We start from the raw sequence: 14,801 nt of genomic DNA, 5'->3' as shown, positions 1-14,801 counted from the left end.
CTGGGATGTGCCGTGAGCTCCCTGCCTTGGGCTGTGCCACCTCCCAGCTGGCCATTTAATGCCTCTCACCCTCTGGCCTGGGACAACTGAGAAGTGGGATCTCTTCTGGTGCTGAATGGGTCAGGCTGAAGCACCTTGTCCTGCTGCTCTGGGCTTCCCCACATGCCTGCTGGCAGGGCTCTCAGGGCCTGCTCCTCTCATGGCACTCATTGCACCAAAAGCAAGGTGTGCCTCTCTGCTCCCTCACAGCCAGCAAGAGTTCTGGCCCTTAAAGAGCTTTTTATTCCTGTATGGAGAGCATCAGCTCCATTTCCCAGAGTGTTTCTGCTGGCAGAGACTGAGACTGTGGCTGGTTTGCAAGTGCTCTTAGAGATGGAGCATCGAGCACCTCTGCCCTGACAATTAAGGGATGCACCCACAGGCACTGTGGGCTGTTGGGGACTCTCTTTGCTTGGACTCGGTTTTTGGAAAGAAGACAAACACAAGTGAATGGAGAAGGACCTGAGAAAGAAAAGACACAGAGAAAGCCACACAAGCTGTTCAAAAACTGAATTTCAATGCTCTCTGCACTTCCCCCAAGTGGTCTTCCTGTCAGAGAAACAGAACAGGTGGAACTGCGTAACAGTAAGTGAAGTTTTAGTTATATTTTTTTATATGTTGGCTTTTGATAGCTATTAAAAATTGTTTCAGAGATGTTTGGGTATTCCAGCCATGCTGCCAAAGGTTGATGATTTGAAGCTGGAGGTACAAACAGGGTTTGCTGTTGGGTGCAATCGGGAAAAGGGGGAGGAACAAATGGGCGGAGCAAGGCTGGGCTGCTCCCCAACGTGGCTTTATCGGGAAACTTTCCGTGGTTGCTTTGCTTCCCTCACTGCCCCAGTCCCGAGCAGCTCTCTGAGAGCTCCTTCCACTGGAAAGAGTTCAGTTGGTCATTACTAAAGTGAATCCTGGTGAAAATACAAAGTAGTAGCAAAAAAAAAAAAAAAAAAATTTGCAATTGAAGCACTGATACTTCTCATAGGTGTTGATAAGTACAAATCCCATTTTTAACCCTGCTGCTACATCTCATACATTCCCCTTCCCACTTGTGGAAGGGTTGAGTGGCACTCAGAGAGAGGCACTGCCCTGGCTGGGGCATCTGTGCTTCAGGATGGCTCATCAGCTCCGGTGGAATTGGGCTGCTTAAGCTGGAACAAGTGGGGATTGTGAGAGCAGAACTTGTAGATTTGTGTGGCTCCCTTAAAGAATGGGAGGGTCTGATGTGATCCCTTGGCTGTGAAATTCAGGAGAAGCTGGCTGAGAACTGGTTGGAGAAATTGATTGTGATGAACTTCCTAGTTCAGAGATGATGAGCTGGTAAAGGGTGGTGAGAAATGTCCTCCCAATACCTCAGTTTAAATTATGTCCCCTTGCTTTGGACTAACGCATGTCTAAGTTGAAGCAGTCTTTATTTTCAGTTGCAGTATCTTTTTTCCCTGCCCTTCTCTGGAGCTAATCTTCGAGACAATATAAATTGCTCTTCACAAATCTCTTATTTTGCTTTGTTTCTGGTAAAACCAAACACCCCAGCCAAGGTCTCCTAGAGCTGTGCTGTACAAACACAAGGGAATGGATGACCTCTGCCCCAGTTTGGGATCATGACTCTTTGGCTCACTTGCTCACTTCAAATGACAATCATATGTACCCAATCACTGAATCCTTGAGAAAAGAAGGAATTAGTGAACGGGTACATATTCCTTGAAATCCTGGCAGGAAAAGCCAGGCCAGAAATAAGTATAAAAATCTAGGTCCAAACAGAGAAAACTCTGAAGTACCAGAATGTGAAAATAAGAGATTTTCAAAGGGAGAGGTCACACCATCCTGCCCTCTTCATTTGCATTTCACTTCTATTTGGAGTTTGAGTGGTGGGGCTCAGCCAGACTTGGGGCACACATGGCAGGAGTCTGTGTCTGTCCAGTGATGCTCATTCCCAGAGGACAAATTCCCAGGAAAGGACTGCAAGCCCACAGTGCTGACAAAGGAGCAAGCCTCCTTCTGCCACATAGAAAATGAAAGCTCTTGGGACATCAGAGAACACAAATCTAACATCATAAAAACATTTCTTTACTACATGTTGAAAGTTCATTCCAGAACAACAAAAGGAGTTAATTTCTCAGGCCAAACATTGTAGATGGTAAAGACAACACCAAGATCCATGTCTTTAACAAAAAACCAGAATGTAGCTCTGTGGCTTTTATTTCAGTAATACTGAAAGCATTAAAAACCCCAAAAGAATGGAACAGGGACTCTTGCACAGTACAGCACCTTCCCCTCAGAGTTCAGGGGGTTTATGCACTGTGTCTGTACAGCAGCAGGAATGGGCAGCTCCTGGAACTGGAGCCTGGGGAAAGATCAGGCTGGGACACCTCTCTGGATTCCAATGGCAAACTCAGAGTTGGGATTGTCAGCATTTCTCGGTGTTATTGTACAGAAACTGGCACCCAAGAGTTCATTTGAAAGGTGGCTGCAGAGCTGTCTGCTGCTAGTGCAGGGGATTTGGGTTTTTCAAGCCTCAGCAGCACACACATTAAATTACTTCATCACTTGGCTCTTTGCCTCTGTATGAGGTAAATCAGCTGCTAAATCTGTAGATGGGATGGATGATTGGGACGGAACATCCTCTCTGCCTGAAATCCACTGGGAAGCAAATGTCAACGTGCTGCCCTCCCCCTTGTGTGGGTCACTGTTGGGGGCTCAGCTGTGGACAGCATCATAAAAAGTCAGAACAAAACAATTACCCCTGCCCTAAGGATCCCACACAGTCTGTGACTACAATTAAATTTCATGTTGCTTTTTCCTGAAGTTGGGTTGATCATCTGCATTTGCTTAGAGGAGTTAGATCTGCACAACACCTTGTCACTGAGCCCACTCACTCCTTTCAGCTATACTCTCTCTAGGATAATACCTTTAAAAAACAGAACCCCCAGCTTTGCTCTGTGAATAAAAGCAGAGTACATCTTGCTAAGCTTAATGCACCTTGGATTGCAGCTCTCCTCTGACTGTGCTCATGAGAGATACTGGAGGCAGACAGCTGGCCAGGCAGCCTCTCACTGGGTGAAATTCATGCTACTCTATTTGTAGGTGATTACAAAAACAACTTTTCAAGGTTAGTGTCCAGGCTTCTTGCTGCTGCTTAGCACAGGAACAGGAGTCCAAAGACTTTCTTCTGGTTGACTAACTTCATTATTAGTTTTTCTCTTCTTTTTGGTGGTTTTCTCTCCCTTAGAAACGTCAGGGTTATGGAATCTGAATGTTCATAGTTTTGCTGAAGGACACTTTCAGAGTCTCATAAAAACACACCAAGGTGATGGAGATAGTGAACTTTGATTGTATAGAACAATCACCCAGAGCTAATTCGTGGTCTGTACTTTTAAGGGATAATCAAATGCTGGATTCTTGTAGGAGACTAAGTGTGTTCCATACTGCTCACTCTGAGGCTTTTTACAGGCCTTGCACAGACATACAGACAAAATAATTGTGGTAATGAGAAAGAGTCCACTTGCTGCAGACAGACCAGCAAAAACATACTTGTAGCTGGGTTTTGTTTTAAAGCTGGTACACGAATTACCTGGAATTTCCTGACCTGTTGTGGTCTGGCTTGACCCTGCCTTGTTGGAGGCAGTGACGCAGATGTAGTAGGTGGTGAATGGCAGCAGGTTGTACAGGGTGTACTGCCTGGCCGTGGGGTAGATGTTGTCCATGACAAACTGCCTGTCCTCGCCGTCTTGGGCACGAAGCATCAGCTCATAGCTGTGAACAATGGAGTTTGGGGCACACCAGCGGATCTGTGCGGAGCTGTCAGTGATCTCAATCACTGCCCTGAGCCTGGGGGGGTCTGGAACCTCATCTTCCCTGGAAGTGCCAGGACAGGAGCACTGGGATATGTTCTGGAGCTCCTTGCAGGGCCTCTGCAGGTGCCTGCAGGGATCGTAGTCACAGGCAGCCTGGGCTGTCTGCCCTGGGCCCTCCTCCCTGGGCTCTTCGTAGTCGTAGTCATCGGTGTAGTGTGGGGATGGCGCGGTGCGCACAGCCCCTGAGGGGGCACTGCTCCTCGTGGGGTTCAGCTCTGGGGGGCTCGCCTGGGGAGCACTTTGCCTGGCAGGGCTGGCAGAGGAGCGACTGTGGTGGGTGGTGCTGTGGGGGACTCCTGTTCCTCCAGTGGAATAGGCACTGGTGCTCTGCTTGAATGGCCCTTCCCGAGGGTGTGTCGTTTCAGTTGTGCTGAGCCCTCCCTGGAGCTGTTCTGTTCCAGCTGGACTTGGCGAGCTGTGGTCTGGGGACTGAGCAAAGAATTCTTGGAAAAAAACTGGGAAGGAGGTTACAGATGCCAAGGAAGGGGGACTGCTTGTGGGTTCAGAAACTGCCTCCTCCTCGTGGGAGGAACTGTTGGCATTTGTTAGGATGGGCTCCGTTGGGTTGGATGCTGCTGTGCTCCTTGCATCCCTCTGGATGAGGGAGCTGGTATGGGTGTCTTTGGTTAGCATTGGGTTGGATGTTGCTGTGCTCCCCACACCCCTCTGGATGAGGGAGCTGGTATGGGTGTCTTTGGTTAGCATTGGGTTGGATGCTGCAGTGCTCATGATATCCCTCTGGATGAGGGAGCTGGTATAAGTGTCTTTGGTTGGCATTGGGTTGGATGTTGCTGTGCTCCCCACACCCCTCTGGATGAGGGGGCTGGTGTGAGTCAGATCTGTGGTCAGCAGGGCTGAGTCTGTTGTTACTGCAGCAGAGGCATCGTGGCTGGTGAGGCTGAAAGCATCACCCTCAGGAGGGGCTGTGTTTGAGTCGGGCTGCGTAACGTTGCTCTCTGACTGGCACTTGTTGTAGAGCTCCAGCAGTGAAAAAGATGTCGAAGGTCTGCCCGAATCTTCCTGGGATGTACAAAAGGTCTCCTGAGCCCTGCAGAGGGAAACCGGAATAGTCAAGATCCAGAAGAACATTCCAGGTTTCTGTTCTGTCCAGACTGCCTGGATTGGAACTGGTGACCTGCTGTCAAAACCATCTTCATGTTAGTGAGAATGTGAAACCAAAGTTAGATTGCCTTAACAACAGTGCAGGCAGCTTTGCACAGCACTGCCTGTGGAATTTAGCTGGAACTGCTTTGTAAGGTGCAGGGATATCTATGCCCGGGGGGAAGTGTCCTTTGGTACAACAATGGCTGTGAACTTTAGCAAAGGGCACCGGGATTCAGCTTGTCTTAATGGTCAGCCTTTAATGCAGCACTAACAGGGGAACACATGCAGGGAGCTGTAACGGGATTCTCGGGATTCCTAATCCATCTGCTTTAGGCAGCTGGAGGTGGGCTGACGCGGGACTTTTCAATGACTAAGATCGAATTCTTTATTTACTCAGCCACTGAAATTCTGGTAAAGAATGCAACTGCTAAACCCATCCCGATGAAACAACGCTGCCTAATTTCAACAATCTACTTCCCTGCTCTCGGAGAGATTTGATGACAAATCTTCTTGGTGGCCTTTGAAAAGGAAGAGAGACCATTTATATGCAAATATTTCCTTTAACTGCAGCTTACTGTAATTAGTCTGTAAAACTGAGGGGAGCATGAAAACAATAGGTGAGAAATGGTGCTATTTGCAAGGGGTTTTGTTGGCTGCCGGTGGTGATGTAAGCTTTGCAAGTAGCAGGGTGAGGAGAAAATAATTTGTTAAAGATCTTCCAAAGTTTCCCAGTTTCAGTTCCCAGCTCTACTACATCAAGACAGCTCATTTTCTATTGTTAGCTAATATGGAAACATGTGAAATACGGTCCAAAACAGAAAGAAAATATTCTCACCTAAAAGTAGAACCACAGCTAATAACACCTTATGCTTTGTCCCTGAAAGGGACATTATTTTGCATTTCTACCTCTTGTGGGAGGGAAGAACACACCAGGAATTTGAACAGCTCGGTGAATGGTGGTGAATGTCTGGTCCCCAGACAACTTGCACACTGAAGTCGTGTCTGCAGAGCATTGCTCGATCTCCTGAGCTCACTTACTTTTGCAGAACAACTTTCTGGGGTGTGGACAGCAGCCAGGAGAGCTGGCAGCTGCACAGCAGAGGGTTCCCGTGCAAGTTGATGGTGATGCCATCCGAGGAATTGGTGTTCCAAGGATTAAAGGAACTCAGGTTACAGCTACAAGAACACAAACGCAATAATTAAGAAATGCTGAGGTACCTTCCAACGACTGGAGCGTGCTCAGTATCCCTTACCCTTAGTGTGTGTAGGGCATAAAGCAATATTCCCAGTTCCCCTGGCAGTGAGCAGTTATTAACCCACCACCCTGCACTCTGCACGTTCAGAAGATGCTCTCTAATTTCTAGGACTTTAATTCCTTAAAGTTTTAGCACTTTGATTTTTAGCACTTTGAACTGGTATTCCTGCAAGTGTTGGAAAGTGCTGTGTAAATTCAGTGAGGCAGTCAAGGGGGATGGAATCCATAGGATTTTTGCTTTATATGGGTTTATTTTCCTGAAACTGGTTTCTAGGCACAGGCAGCGCTGTAGTGTTTGTTTTCTGATATGCTTATATCTGGGTCGCTATTATAAAAATGTTTCCAAGTGCTCTCCAGATTTTTTCCTTTATGTTGGCTGCTCTGTGTGCACTTCACCTGCTCCTATTTTGATAAATCAGTTTCAGACTTTTGCCTCTCTTAGTATTTCAGGTATGTGATGTATCAAGAGGTGCTACCCCTAGGATGAGGACTGAAACATGGCTTTTACTAATGATGAACAAGGAGCTATATTAAAATGTCACACTAAAAGTGGGACAGGGTTTTTGTCTGCTTCTGAGCTGCAGGTTTTGGAGAACTGTCAGCACTCATCCTGGCAGAGCAGGGACCCCTCAGAGACCTGCTTCTCCTCTGATGGGATTTTGCCCTTGCAAGCCTGGTCTTTAGCACAAGCAGCGTGCAGTGGATCTGTGCTGATCCAAACAGCCCTGGGTGAATTCGTTGGATGGGGAGATGAGGCAGAGGAGTGGGAACACAATGGATGCAACCTCAAGCAAACAGTTAATTGTGCTGTGAGCCCCAGGCTGCCTCTTTGGGCTGTATCAGCTCTATCAGGCCAGATCACAGATTGTACATGGCAAAGACAGCAAGCACACACCTCCTTCCTAAATCTGATAACAAACCGTTCAATTCAGCTCCCAGGCACCACCGGCTGTGGGGCAAAGGCAGCATGATGTGGGGAAGGACAAAAAAACCAACTCACTTCTCAAATGAGAGATGGCTCAGGTGAGGAGCACTGTCAAACACCTCTGTCTGCACAAAGCCCAGGGAATGGGAGTCCTGACAGTGCAGCTCTCGGAGACCAGGCAGGGACCTGAGGAAGTCGCTGTCAAGGCTTCTTAACCGTGGCATGTTTGTCAGATAAAGTGATCTGAGGCTGGCCAAGCCTCTGGCCCACTCTGGTCGAACTGAAACAGAAAAATATTTACAGCTATTGCCTGAACAGAGCATTCCTGTGGATTTCTGTCTAGAAAAAGGGTTTGAATTCATAGATATGAAATATCTGTCACCTTCTGCAGCTATTCTCTTTGGGAAAGGAACAGAACAAAAGTCAATACACCAATGTATAAAACTCATGCAGCTGCATTTCTCCAATAGTCCCCACAGGTCAGGCTGTCGTAGGGCAGAGGAAAAGAGGGGAAAATAGGATAACAAAGCTGATAAGAGATATGGAATAGATTTCTTGGTGGGTGAGATTAAATGAACAAGGATTTCTCTGCTCAGGAAAGTGGTCTACAAGGTCCTGACTGGTGCAAGAAAGGCAAATCACTTCTTTCTCCTAGCACGGGAAAAAGCCAAGAGCCATGAAACTGAAAGGATGGGTCTTGTATGAAAGGGCCTTTCTGTCCCATGACTCAGTAGGGTAGCTCACTACCACCAGACAAATTAGTCAAATTTATGGAGGAAATTTGGTGGTGCAGCTGTTTAATGTGAGTTAAAGTGAACCTCCAGCTTGGGGCCCTGGCCCTGCCCCAGGCTGAGAGCAGCTGGGCAAGGCATCTCACATCTATGTGTCCCAGCACCTCAGGTATAAACTGAGGCTGGCAGGGCAAAAGGGAGAAAACGTCCTGTGGATTGCTCGGGGCAGGGATTGTCCCCCCCTCAGCGGAAGTGTTCGGGCTGTGGATGGCACAAAAAGCCTCTCTGTGCTACTGCAGTGCAGCTCTGAAAGCTCAGAGTGGCTGTGGGGACAAAGAAAGATTTCAACAGCCTGTCTGGAAAGGGAAACTAATTTCCTCCTGTGCTTCCCAGAGCTAATCCCGGGGCTGACAGGGAGGTGACTGTCAGTGGCAGACAGTGGGATTAGGATGGAGGTGGGTGACTACCCCGGGACAAACCCTCCTGTCTCACAGTGTCTGCTCTGTGCCCTTCCTTTGGGAGGCTGCTTTGCGTGAGTGCCTGCAGCAGCTGTGTGCAGCTTTCAGTGGGGGGTGTTCTCTGCACTCCAGCTCAGCCAGCATGGGAGCCATGGTCCCAGCACGGCTTCTGCTCCCCCGGCCTGACCCAGCCCTGTGCTTGCAGGGGGAAACCCAAGAGACTTACTTGTCTCAAGAAAGGTCCTGCTCAGATCAAGCACCTCGATGGAGTTTCCAGGCCTGTCCATGGCCCCGTGGGGATCTGTGCTGATGGCAAAAGCAGAGTCCCTGATTCCCCTGCTGTCATCCTGCCCCAGCAGCGTCACAGAGAGGTTCAGGACCTGCAGCTGAGGGTAGCAGGAAAAAGCCAGTGGCTGGATTTCAATCAGGGGATTGCCAGCCAGGGACAGCCACCTCAGGTTGGGCAGGGCAGAGCCGAGGCAGGATGGCACAGAGGACAGCTTATTGAAGCTCAAGTCCAGCTTGAGGAGACTGCTGAGGGTTTCCGATCCCCACCTCACTGCCCAGAGGTGGTTGTGCCTCAGCGAGAGGACACGCAGCTGGGGCAGGTTTGCTATCTCTGTGCCATTCACCTCCTGCAAGAGGTTATTGCTGAGATCCAGGCTCTGCAGGGCCTCTGGAAGGCAGACTGGGAATGCTGTCAGGCTGCTGTTGGTCAGCTGCAGGGTGATCCAGGTCCTGTTCTTCTGATCCTCACAGGACATGCTGGTGAGATTTACATTCTCCCAAGTGTCCTCCTGAGCCAGCTGGAAAAAGGTGGTGACATCCCTGGAAGCTGCTCTGCTCACGGGGCTGTGTGCTGTGGTCCCCAACAGCAGAGGGAGGATGAGCAAGAGGGACAACATCCCTCTCCAAGGTGCCTGTAGTTCGCAAGGTCCTTTGTTTCCTTTGTGTTTCAGGGAGGGGAAAACAAAACATCGACATTTAGAGCTAAATTAAAATCCCTCCAGTCATCTACAAACTATTTAAAAGAAAAACGGTTTATAAACCCTTTCCTATTATATCCAGACAGGGATAAATGATAATTAATAGCTCTTCTGTAATTAAGCCTAAGTAAACACGAATCCTTGGGGACAGAAGTATCATGCAGTCTTAGTCTAAGTGTGCCTCCAGTGTTTCATGCAGGAAGCATGAACCAAGCCGTATCCCACACCTGCCCCTCAGTGCCAGCAGGCTGTCCTGCACTGTGTCCACTTTGGGCAGCCCAGTGGGGAGAGTTTTCCAGTGAGGTGATGCCCAAACAACCAGAACTGTTTCCTGTGAGGCTGTGTAAAGCAAATGAAAGATCTGAGGACAGAGGAGAGTTACCAAACTTTAAAACCCAGAAGCCCAAACTGGGCAGAGCTGTGTGGAGTGGGCAGGTAGAAGTGCCTTTCCTGTGTCAGGAAGGACTTTCCTTTCTCTAGCAGCAGCTGGAACAGAAAACCCAGGGGCTTGTGTGGGCTCTGCCAGGGCAGTTCTGCCCCGTTGTGAGGACAGTGCCAGCGGGGACCCACAGGGACGTTTTGGCTCCTGAGGAGCGGGCAGTGCCCCCGAGCCTGTGTGCCGGGCAGGGCTGGGCCTGCTGTGGGCGAGAGGCACAGGCAGGCTCTGCACGGCCCAGCTGCTGGGAAAGGATGCACTGAAAATGCAGCTCCCGAACCGCAGTGGTCAGAAACCGAATATGCTCCTGGATCGGGGCCCCAAAGGCCTGAGCGCCAAGAAACATGTTATTTAGTGTTACAGCTGCCTCCGTGCTCCCTCCTCCTCCCACCCCTGATTTGGTCTTCGTAAAAAAACAAACGTCCTTAGCGCCTTGTGCGAGGTCCCCACAGGTAATGTGTGTCATTAAGGAAGGAATTAACCCCAGCCCCAAACTCGCGCTTTTATTGTTGAGCTCTCTTTTGTGCTTCCCGGTAACAAAATGATTTCTCGTCCAGAAATATATTACAGTGTAGGGTGGTAACCGAAACCCCACGGATTATGAAATATCTCAGACTTATTCCAAAGTTTAATTGCTCCTCGCTGTTCCCTGAATGATGCCAGGTCTTGCCCAGACCGTTATCCTTTGCTGCCATCCCAGGTTTGAAATAGGGACCAGCAAAATAGTGCGCACCGGAGCCCTAAAATAATGTGTTGTGTTTGCCTGTGTCCTTTTCGTCAGGCGGAACCGAGCAAGATCCGAGCGGCCTCAGGGCTTCCCGGTCACCGGGGCCGCAGGATCTCCCGCTCCGCAGCACATGGGCAGGGAGAGGATGGGAGGAGTTGGGCTGCTGTATTCCAGTCTCAGATTTGATGTTAATCCTTGCCTCTAAACCGCACCCGCTCGCACGTACCTGTCCGAGGGTCCCGGTGCCTCGCTCCGAGCGACTCCGGCTGCTCGGCCCGGCTTTTATAGGCTCGGGGTGACTCAGCCGGCCCCGTGAGCTTTCCCTGCTCCCGGCTCTGCCCACAGGCTCGGGCGAGGTCTGTTCCAGGCTCGCTCCCCCGCATCCAGCTTTGAGAGGGGGCGGCTCCGGGCAGCTTTCCCCGCTCCTTGGCCCTAGCGGGAGGTGGGTGGGAGGGCTCTTATTTCCCAACGCTCGCGCAGGGCTGCTCCTGTCTGTCTTTGTCTGAGCAGAGGGGGGTAAAGGGAAAAGATCAGTGTCAATAGTCCCGACTCTCACGTCTGAGCAGGGGGGGAGGGAGGGGAATTGTTGTGCTCCTTTGTTGGCAGGTCAGGATGATGTAAAGCTGAGGCTCTGCCTGCTGACATGAGCTTTGGTCTCTCTTCAGGCGCCAATGAGGGGCTTCAAGTGTTTAAATTTCTAAGACTCTGGCTCTTGGGGAGTAAATTCTGCAAAAGTTCACGCAGGACAAATTACTTTCTAAGGAGGCCCTTAGGATATGTCAGAAGTGAAACTCTCACCTGCTCCTCCCGCAGAGAGGAATTCTCTGTGCGGATAGAGAGGGCGTAGGGCACCTCGCTCCCCGTGTGACGGCCTTTGGGAGGCCTCTCCTGCTCCCGCTGTGCGTGGGCTGCGTTCTCTGTCCTGCATCTGTGTACCACATGGCTTGGGACAATTCCCTTCCCGCTACTTCTCTCATCGTTTGCTGGATAAGTAAAACTGACAACAGAAACCATCTCCCACTGAGGGACCTGCCCCGAGCTGGGCTTTTCAGCATTCCCACAATTCTAACAATAATTAGGTCGAGAGCAGAGAGTAAAGTCAGGGAAATGATCCCAGAAAGGGATGAGTTGATGGAGATTGTTCCAAAGTAAAAGTTAAGGGTGGTTGTTCTGTAGCTACTGTAGGACAAGTAATTGTTCAAATTTTCAAGGAGAACGGTAGTCAGTGCTTTTTCTTTATCGGGGCAACAAAACAGATCCCTGACATGAAGGCAGCACCGACCTGTAAACTTCGGCGCTGAAGCGCAGATAAAGGCCTTGCTTGCCTCAAATCGTTGAGTCTGCAAGCACACAGTAGGCAGCCCTTATCTACTGACCGTGTGGGTCATCGTGAGCGTGGGGAGAGAGCCTTGAAAACCACCAGAACATCACAGAACACAGATCGGGGCTTCAGTAGGGCGCTGCGGAGCCATGGCGTTCCCGTGGAGGCCAGCGAGGTGCACACGGCGTCCCCGCGGAGCGGCTCCGGGGCGGACGGATGGTTCCTAACGCGGGGCTGATCCCACCACTGACCCCGGCCGGGCACGTGCGGGCCCGCAGGTACCTCCGGCTCAAAGGGCAGGGCGGAGCAGGTTACAAAAATCTGAAGAATTTGGTACAAGGGCAGGAAAGCCCAGCTCCAGGCAGGCCGGTGGAAAGCCTGCCTTCCCTCTGGCTTCACAGAGCTGCCGGCTGCGGCTCTCCTCCTTGGGAAGCCGAGGAGCAGGGAGCTGGCCTGGCTTTGCCCTGGACTATTAAATTATTAAATACTTGTGATTGCTGCCCTTAGCTCAGTATTTACAGGCTGTGAATTTTCATTGCTTGTTTTAGGGTTATTTGCTATCTTATTGATTTTAATATCTTACAAAAGATACTCCAGGAAACTCGGGGAGCCAAAAGCTGCTTTAATTTTAATGAATTGATCCTTACTGACTTCATTTGGGAGACTGAGTTGAGCAGACTGGGAAAGCTGCTGCTCGTTTTGGTGAAGGTGGAAGGGAGATGGAGGTTTTCTTTGCCCTGAGGCCCTTGATTTCTGAGTGATACAGAGAACCTGTTGCAAGAGGCAGAGCACCCTTGGAAAATGAGCTTTGGTTATTTTTATTTTCCATCTTTGTTTCTGCTTTTTTCGTTGGCCAGTTTTTGTGGCAGGTATTGTATTTTCCCAGCTCATTGGTTAGCTGCAAAGAGCTAATCTCTCATCATCTGAAATATTTCTGCCGTGGTGCTACATACAGGTACTAGTGGAGGTTTCCCAGGGCAGGCAGCAGCCCTCGTTCACCAGTTTATTTGAAATATCTGCTAACAGCAGGCAGAGATTTCCCCTTTGTGATTCACTTTGGTTTGTTCTCATGTCGCCTTTTATTCATTTTCCCGCTTTTCTGAGAGTTTCGGTGACAACCTGAGGGAGCGTTAGCAAGGGCGGGCGTTCCCGTCAGCCTTTTCACACGGGCCATGCAAAGGGAGCTGGAGCAGACGCCCCCTCCCCGGGGCGTTCAGGGCTGCACAAAGCCCCTCTGCCCGCAGGAATTCTCGGGCTGAGCCTGCATTCCTCAGTGACACCAAGATAAGCAGAGCACCAGAAGGTGAGGATGGTACCAGGCTGTAAAGTTTAAGAGGTGAATGTTTCTTACTGGCCGTGATCCAAGTGATGGTTAAGAATGAAAATATCCTGAAAAAAAAAATCTGGAGAAAGGCTTTTAAAGGCAACAAAAGAAATGTTTCACGGGTCTGTCCACAGAGCAAGCACAAGCAAGACATTTTCCTACAGAGAAAGGGGAGAGAATGGAAGAACAGGATTATTTAGCCTGAGGTTTCAGAAAACGATGGGGTGTGTGTCTCCTAACCCAGGCCGAAGGCAGTGGTGAAATCCCCAATGGAATTTGATGTAAGAGCAGCAGGATCCTCTGACATCGGCAGTGCTTTACCCTGACCTGGCTTGGGTTTAGTTAAGCACCGTGTGCAGAACAGGGTTGCAGCTGAGAGGAAATGCAAGTTTCCTAAAGGTTTGTTTTCATCTAATAACATTCCTGCCCAGGATTTCATCTCTGTATTGCAAAACTTCTGGGGAGACGCCCCTGTCCTGCTTTCACTTCTTCACTCATTCTGGGAAGCCTCTCCCACATCTGTGCAGTTGATAACGTGGTGTCTGCAGCCCACCTGCTCTCAGCCCTGTGTATAAATGGTGGGATGAGCTCATGGGAGCCGAGGGTGATCGGGGTATTGCACAAATTGGGGAGGCTGTGGAACTCCACGTGCTCTGAGGGAATGTCCGGAGCCTGGTGGGACGTGCTGGGTGACATGGCTGGCATGGAAGGTGACTCCGAGCTGGGGCTGCTGCAGGTGTCAGGCACAGCAGGCTGGGACAGGCCTCCTCTCAGGTGCTGCCTGCCACATCCAGCCTGGAATTATGGGAGTGCAGGAATGCCCTGGGTCCTGCCTTCCCGCTCCAACCTCTGCAGGAAGGAGTCTTCCCACTGAAACCTCTCCTCTGTGTAGGAAGAGGAGCTGCAGTCACATGCTGCACTCAAAGCAGCTGGATAAAACCAGCTTCCTTTCCCATCTATTTCCCACCTATTGTGAAAAAGCTTTGCAAAGTGAGTGGGGCAAGGAAAAGCTACAGCTGAATGACCTGAGGAAATACAGAGAGAGGGCATCAGCAGGGGATCACTCTCTTAAACCTAAAATGGCAAAGGATAGGGCTTCCAGCCAGCCAGGATGAGCTGGCAGAACTCCTCCTTGCAGAGCAGCAGTGAGGGATTCAGTTGAAAGGCAGTGACACATTGGGGAAGATTGAAGGAGGGGCAGGAAAGAAAATGGAAATATTTGCTAGTTTCTCTGAAATCCCAGCAGAGACAGCTCGCACTGCAAGTGAACGTGCTTGTTTGGCAATGGGATGAGCCACACTGTGCTAATGAGAGAGCTGTGCTCACATTCCCCCTGTCCCTGCATTCCTGTGCTCAGGTCACGTAGGCAAGTGGCAGCTCCAGGGCCTCCCTGCAGCACTGGGGACAGGCTCTGCTCTGAGTGCCCACCGTGGGCTGTGCCTCCCAGGGAGCAACCGCAGCTCTCTGGCATTGCTCACTGCAGCCATGGGCAGCATCCTCACTGCAGAGCCTGACTGGACACTCATCTGGGGGGCAGCTCTCTGTGGAAGAGGTGCTGGCACTAAGATGGGCATTCAGCTCTCCCATGGCATCCTTAGCAGGCTTTTAATATGGCCAGTGTTTGCACTTGGGTGGATCTCACAA

The 14,801-nt window shown here is 50.3% G+C and overlaps 2 protein-coding genes across 2 annotated transcripts in view; one reads left to right on the top strand and one right to left on the bottom strand.

Annotated features, from left to right (window-relative positions):
- Nucleotides 1-14,801, top strand: part of BMP2 (bone morphogenetic protein 2) — a 211,460-nt gene continuing 196,659 nt past the window's right edge. Inside the window, exon 1 of the mRNA XM_054290354.1 lies at nt 1-624. The gene's annotated coding sequence lies outside the window, so the exon portion shown is untranslated. The remainder of the gene's footprint in view (nt 625-14,801) is intronic.
- Nucleotides 3,332-9,268, bottom strand: LRRN4 (leucine rich repeat neuronal 4). Its single transcript, XM_054290351.1, has 5 exons — nt 8,590-9,268; nt 7,250-7,454; nt 6,033-6,170; nt 4,742-4,938; nt 3,332-4,522 (listed from the first exon to the last, which is right to left on the bottom strand). Exons 1-5 carry the CDS (start codon nt 9,266-9,268, stop codon nt 3,390-3,392), a joined length of 2,352 nt encoding a protein of 783 aa, XP_054146326.1. The 3' UTR covers nt 3,332-3,389.

The sequence above is a fragment of the Melozone crissalis genome, unplaced genomic scaffold, assembly GCF_028551555.1.
Source record: "Melozone crissalis strain CALT ecotype California unplaced genomic scaffold, PUWL_Pcris_2 ptg000081l_1, whole genome shotgun sequence".
In the NCBI taxonomy this organism is placed as follows: Eukaryota; Metazoa; Chordata; class Aves; order Passeriformes; family Passerellidae; genus Melozone; species Melozone crissalis.
Note: the sequence above shows the minus strand (reverse complement) of the source record. Positions and strands in the feature narration are given on the sequence as shown.

What these genes read in the sequence shown, in the direction of transcription:
- LRRN4 (XM_054290351.1), bottom strand. Translation starts at nt 9,268, where the DNA reads ATGTTGTCCCTCTTGCTCATCCTCCCTCTGCTGTTGGGGACCACAGCA. An exon ending in AGCCATCTCTCATTTGAGAA is followed by an intron (nt 6,171 to 7,249) that starts GTGAGTTGGTTT and finishes GTGTTCTTGTAG; the next exon opens with CTGTAACCTGAGTTCCTTTA. An exon ending in AGTAACAACAGACTCAGCCC is followed by an intron (nt 4,523 to 4,741) that starts TGCTGACCACAG and finishes CATCCAACCCAA; the next exon opens with TGCTAACCAAAGACACCCAT.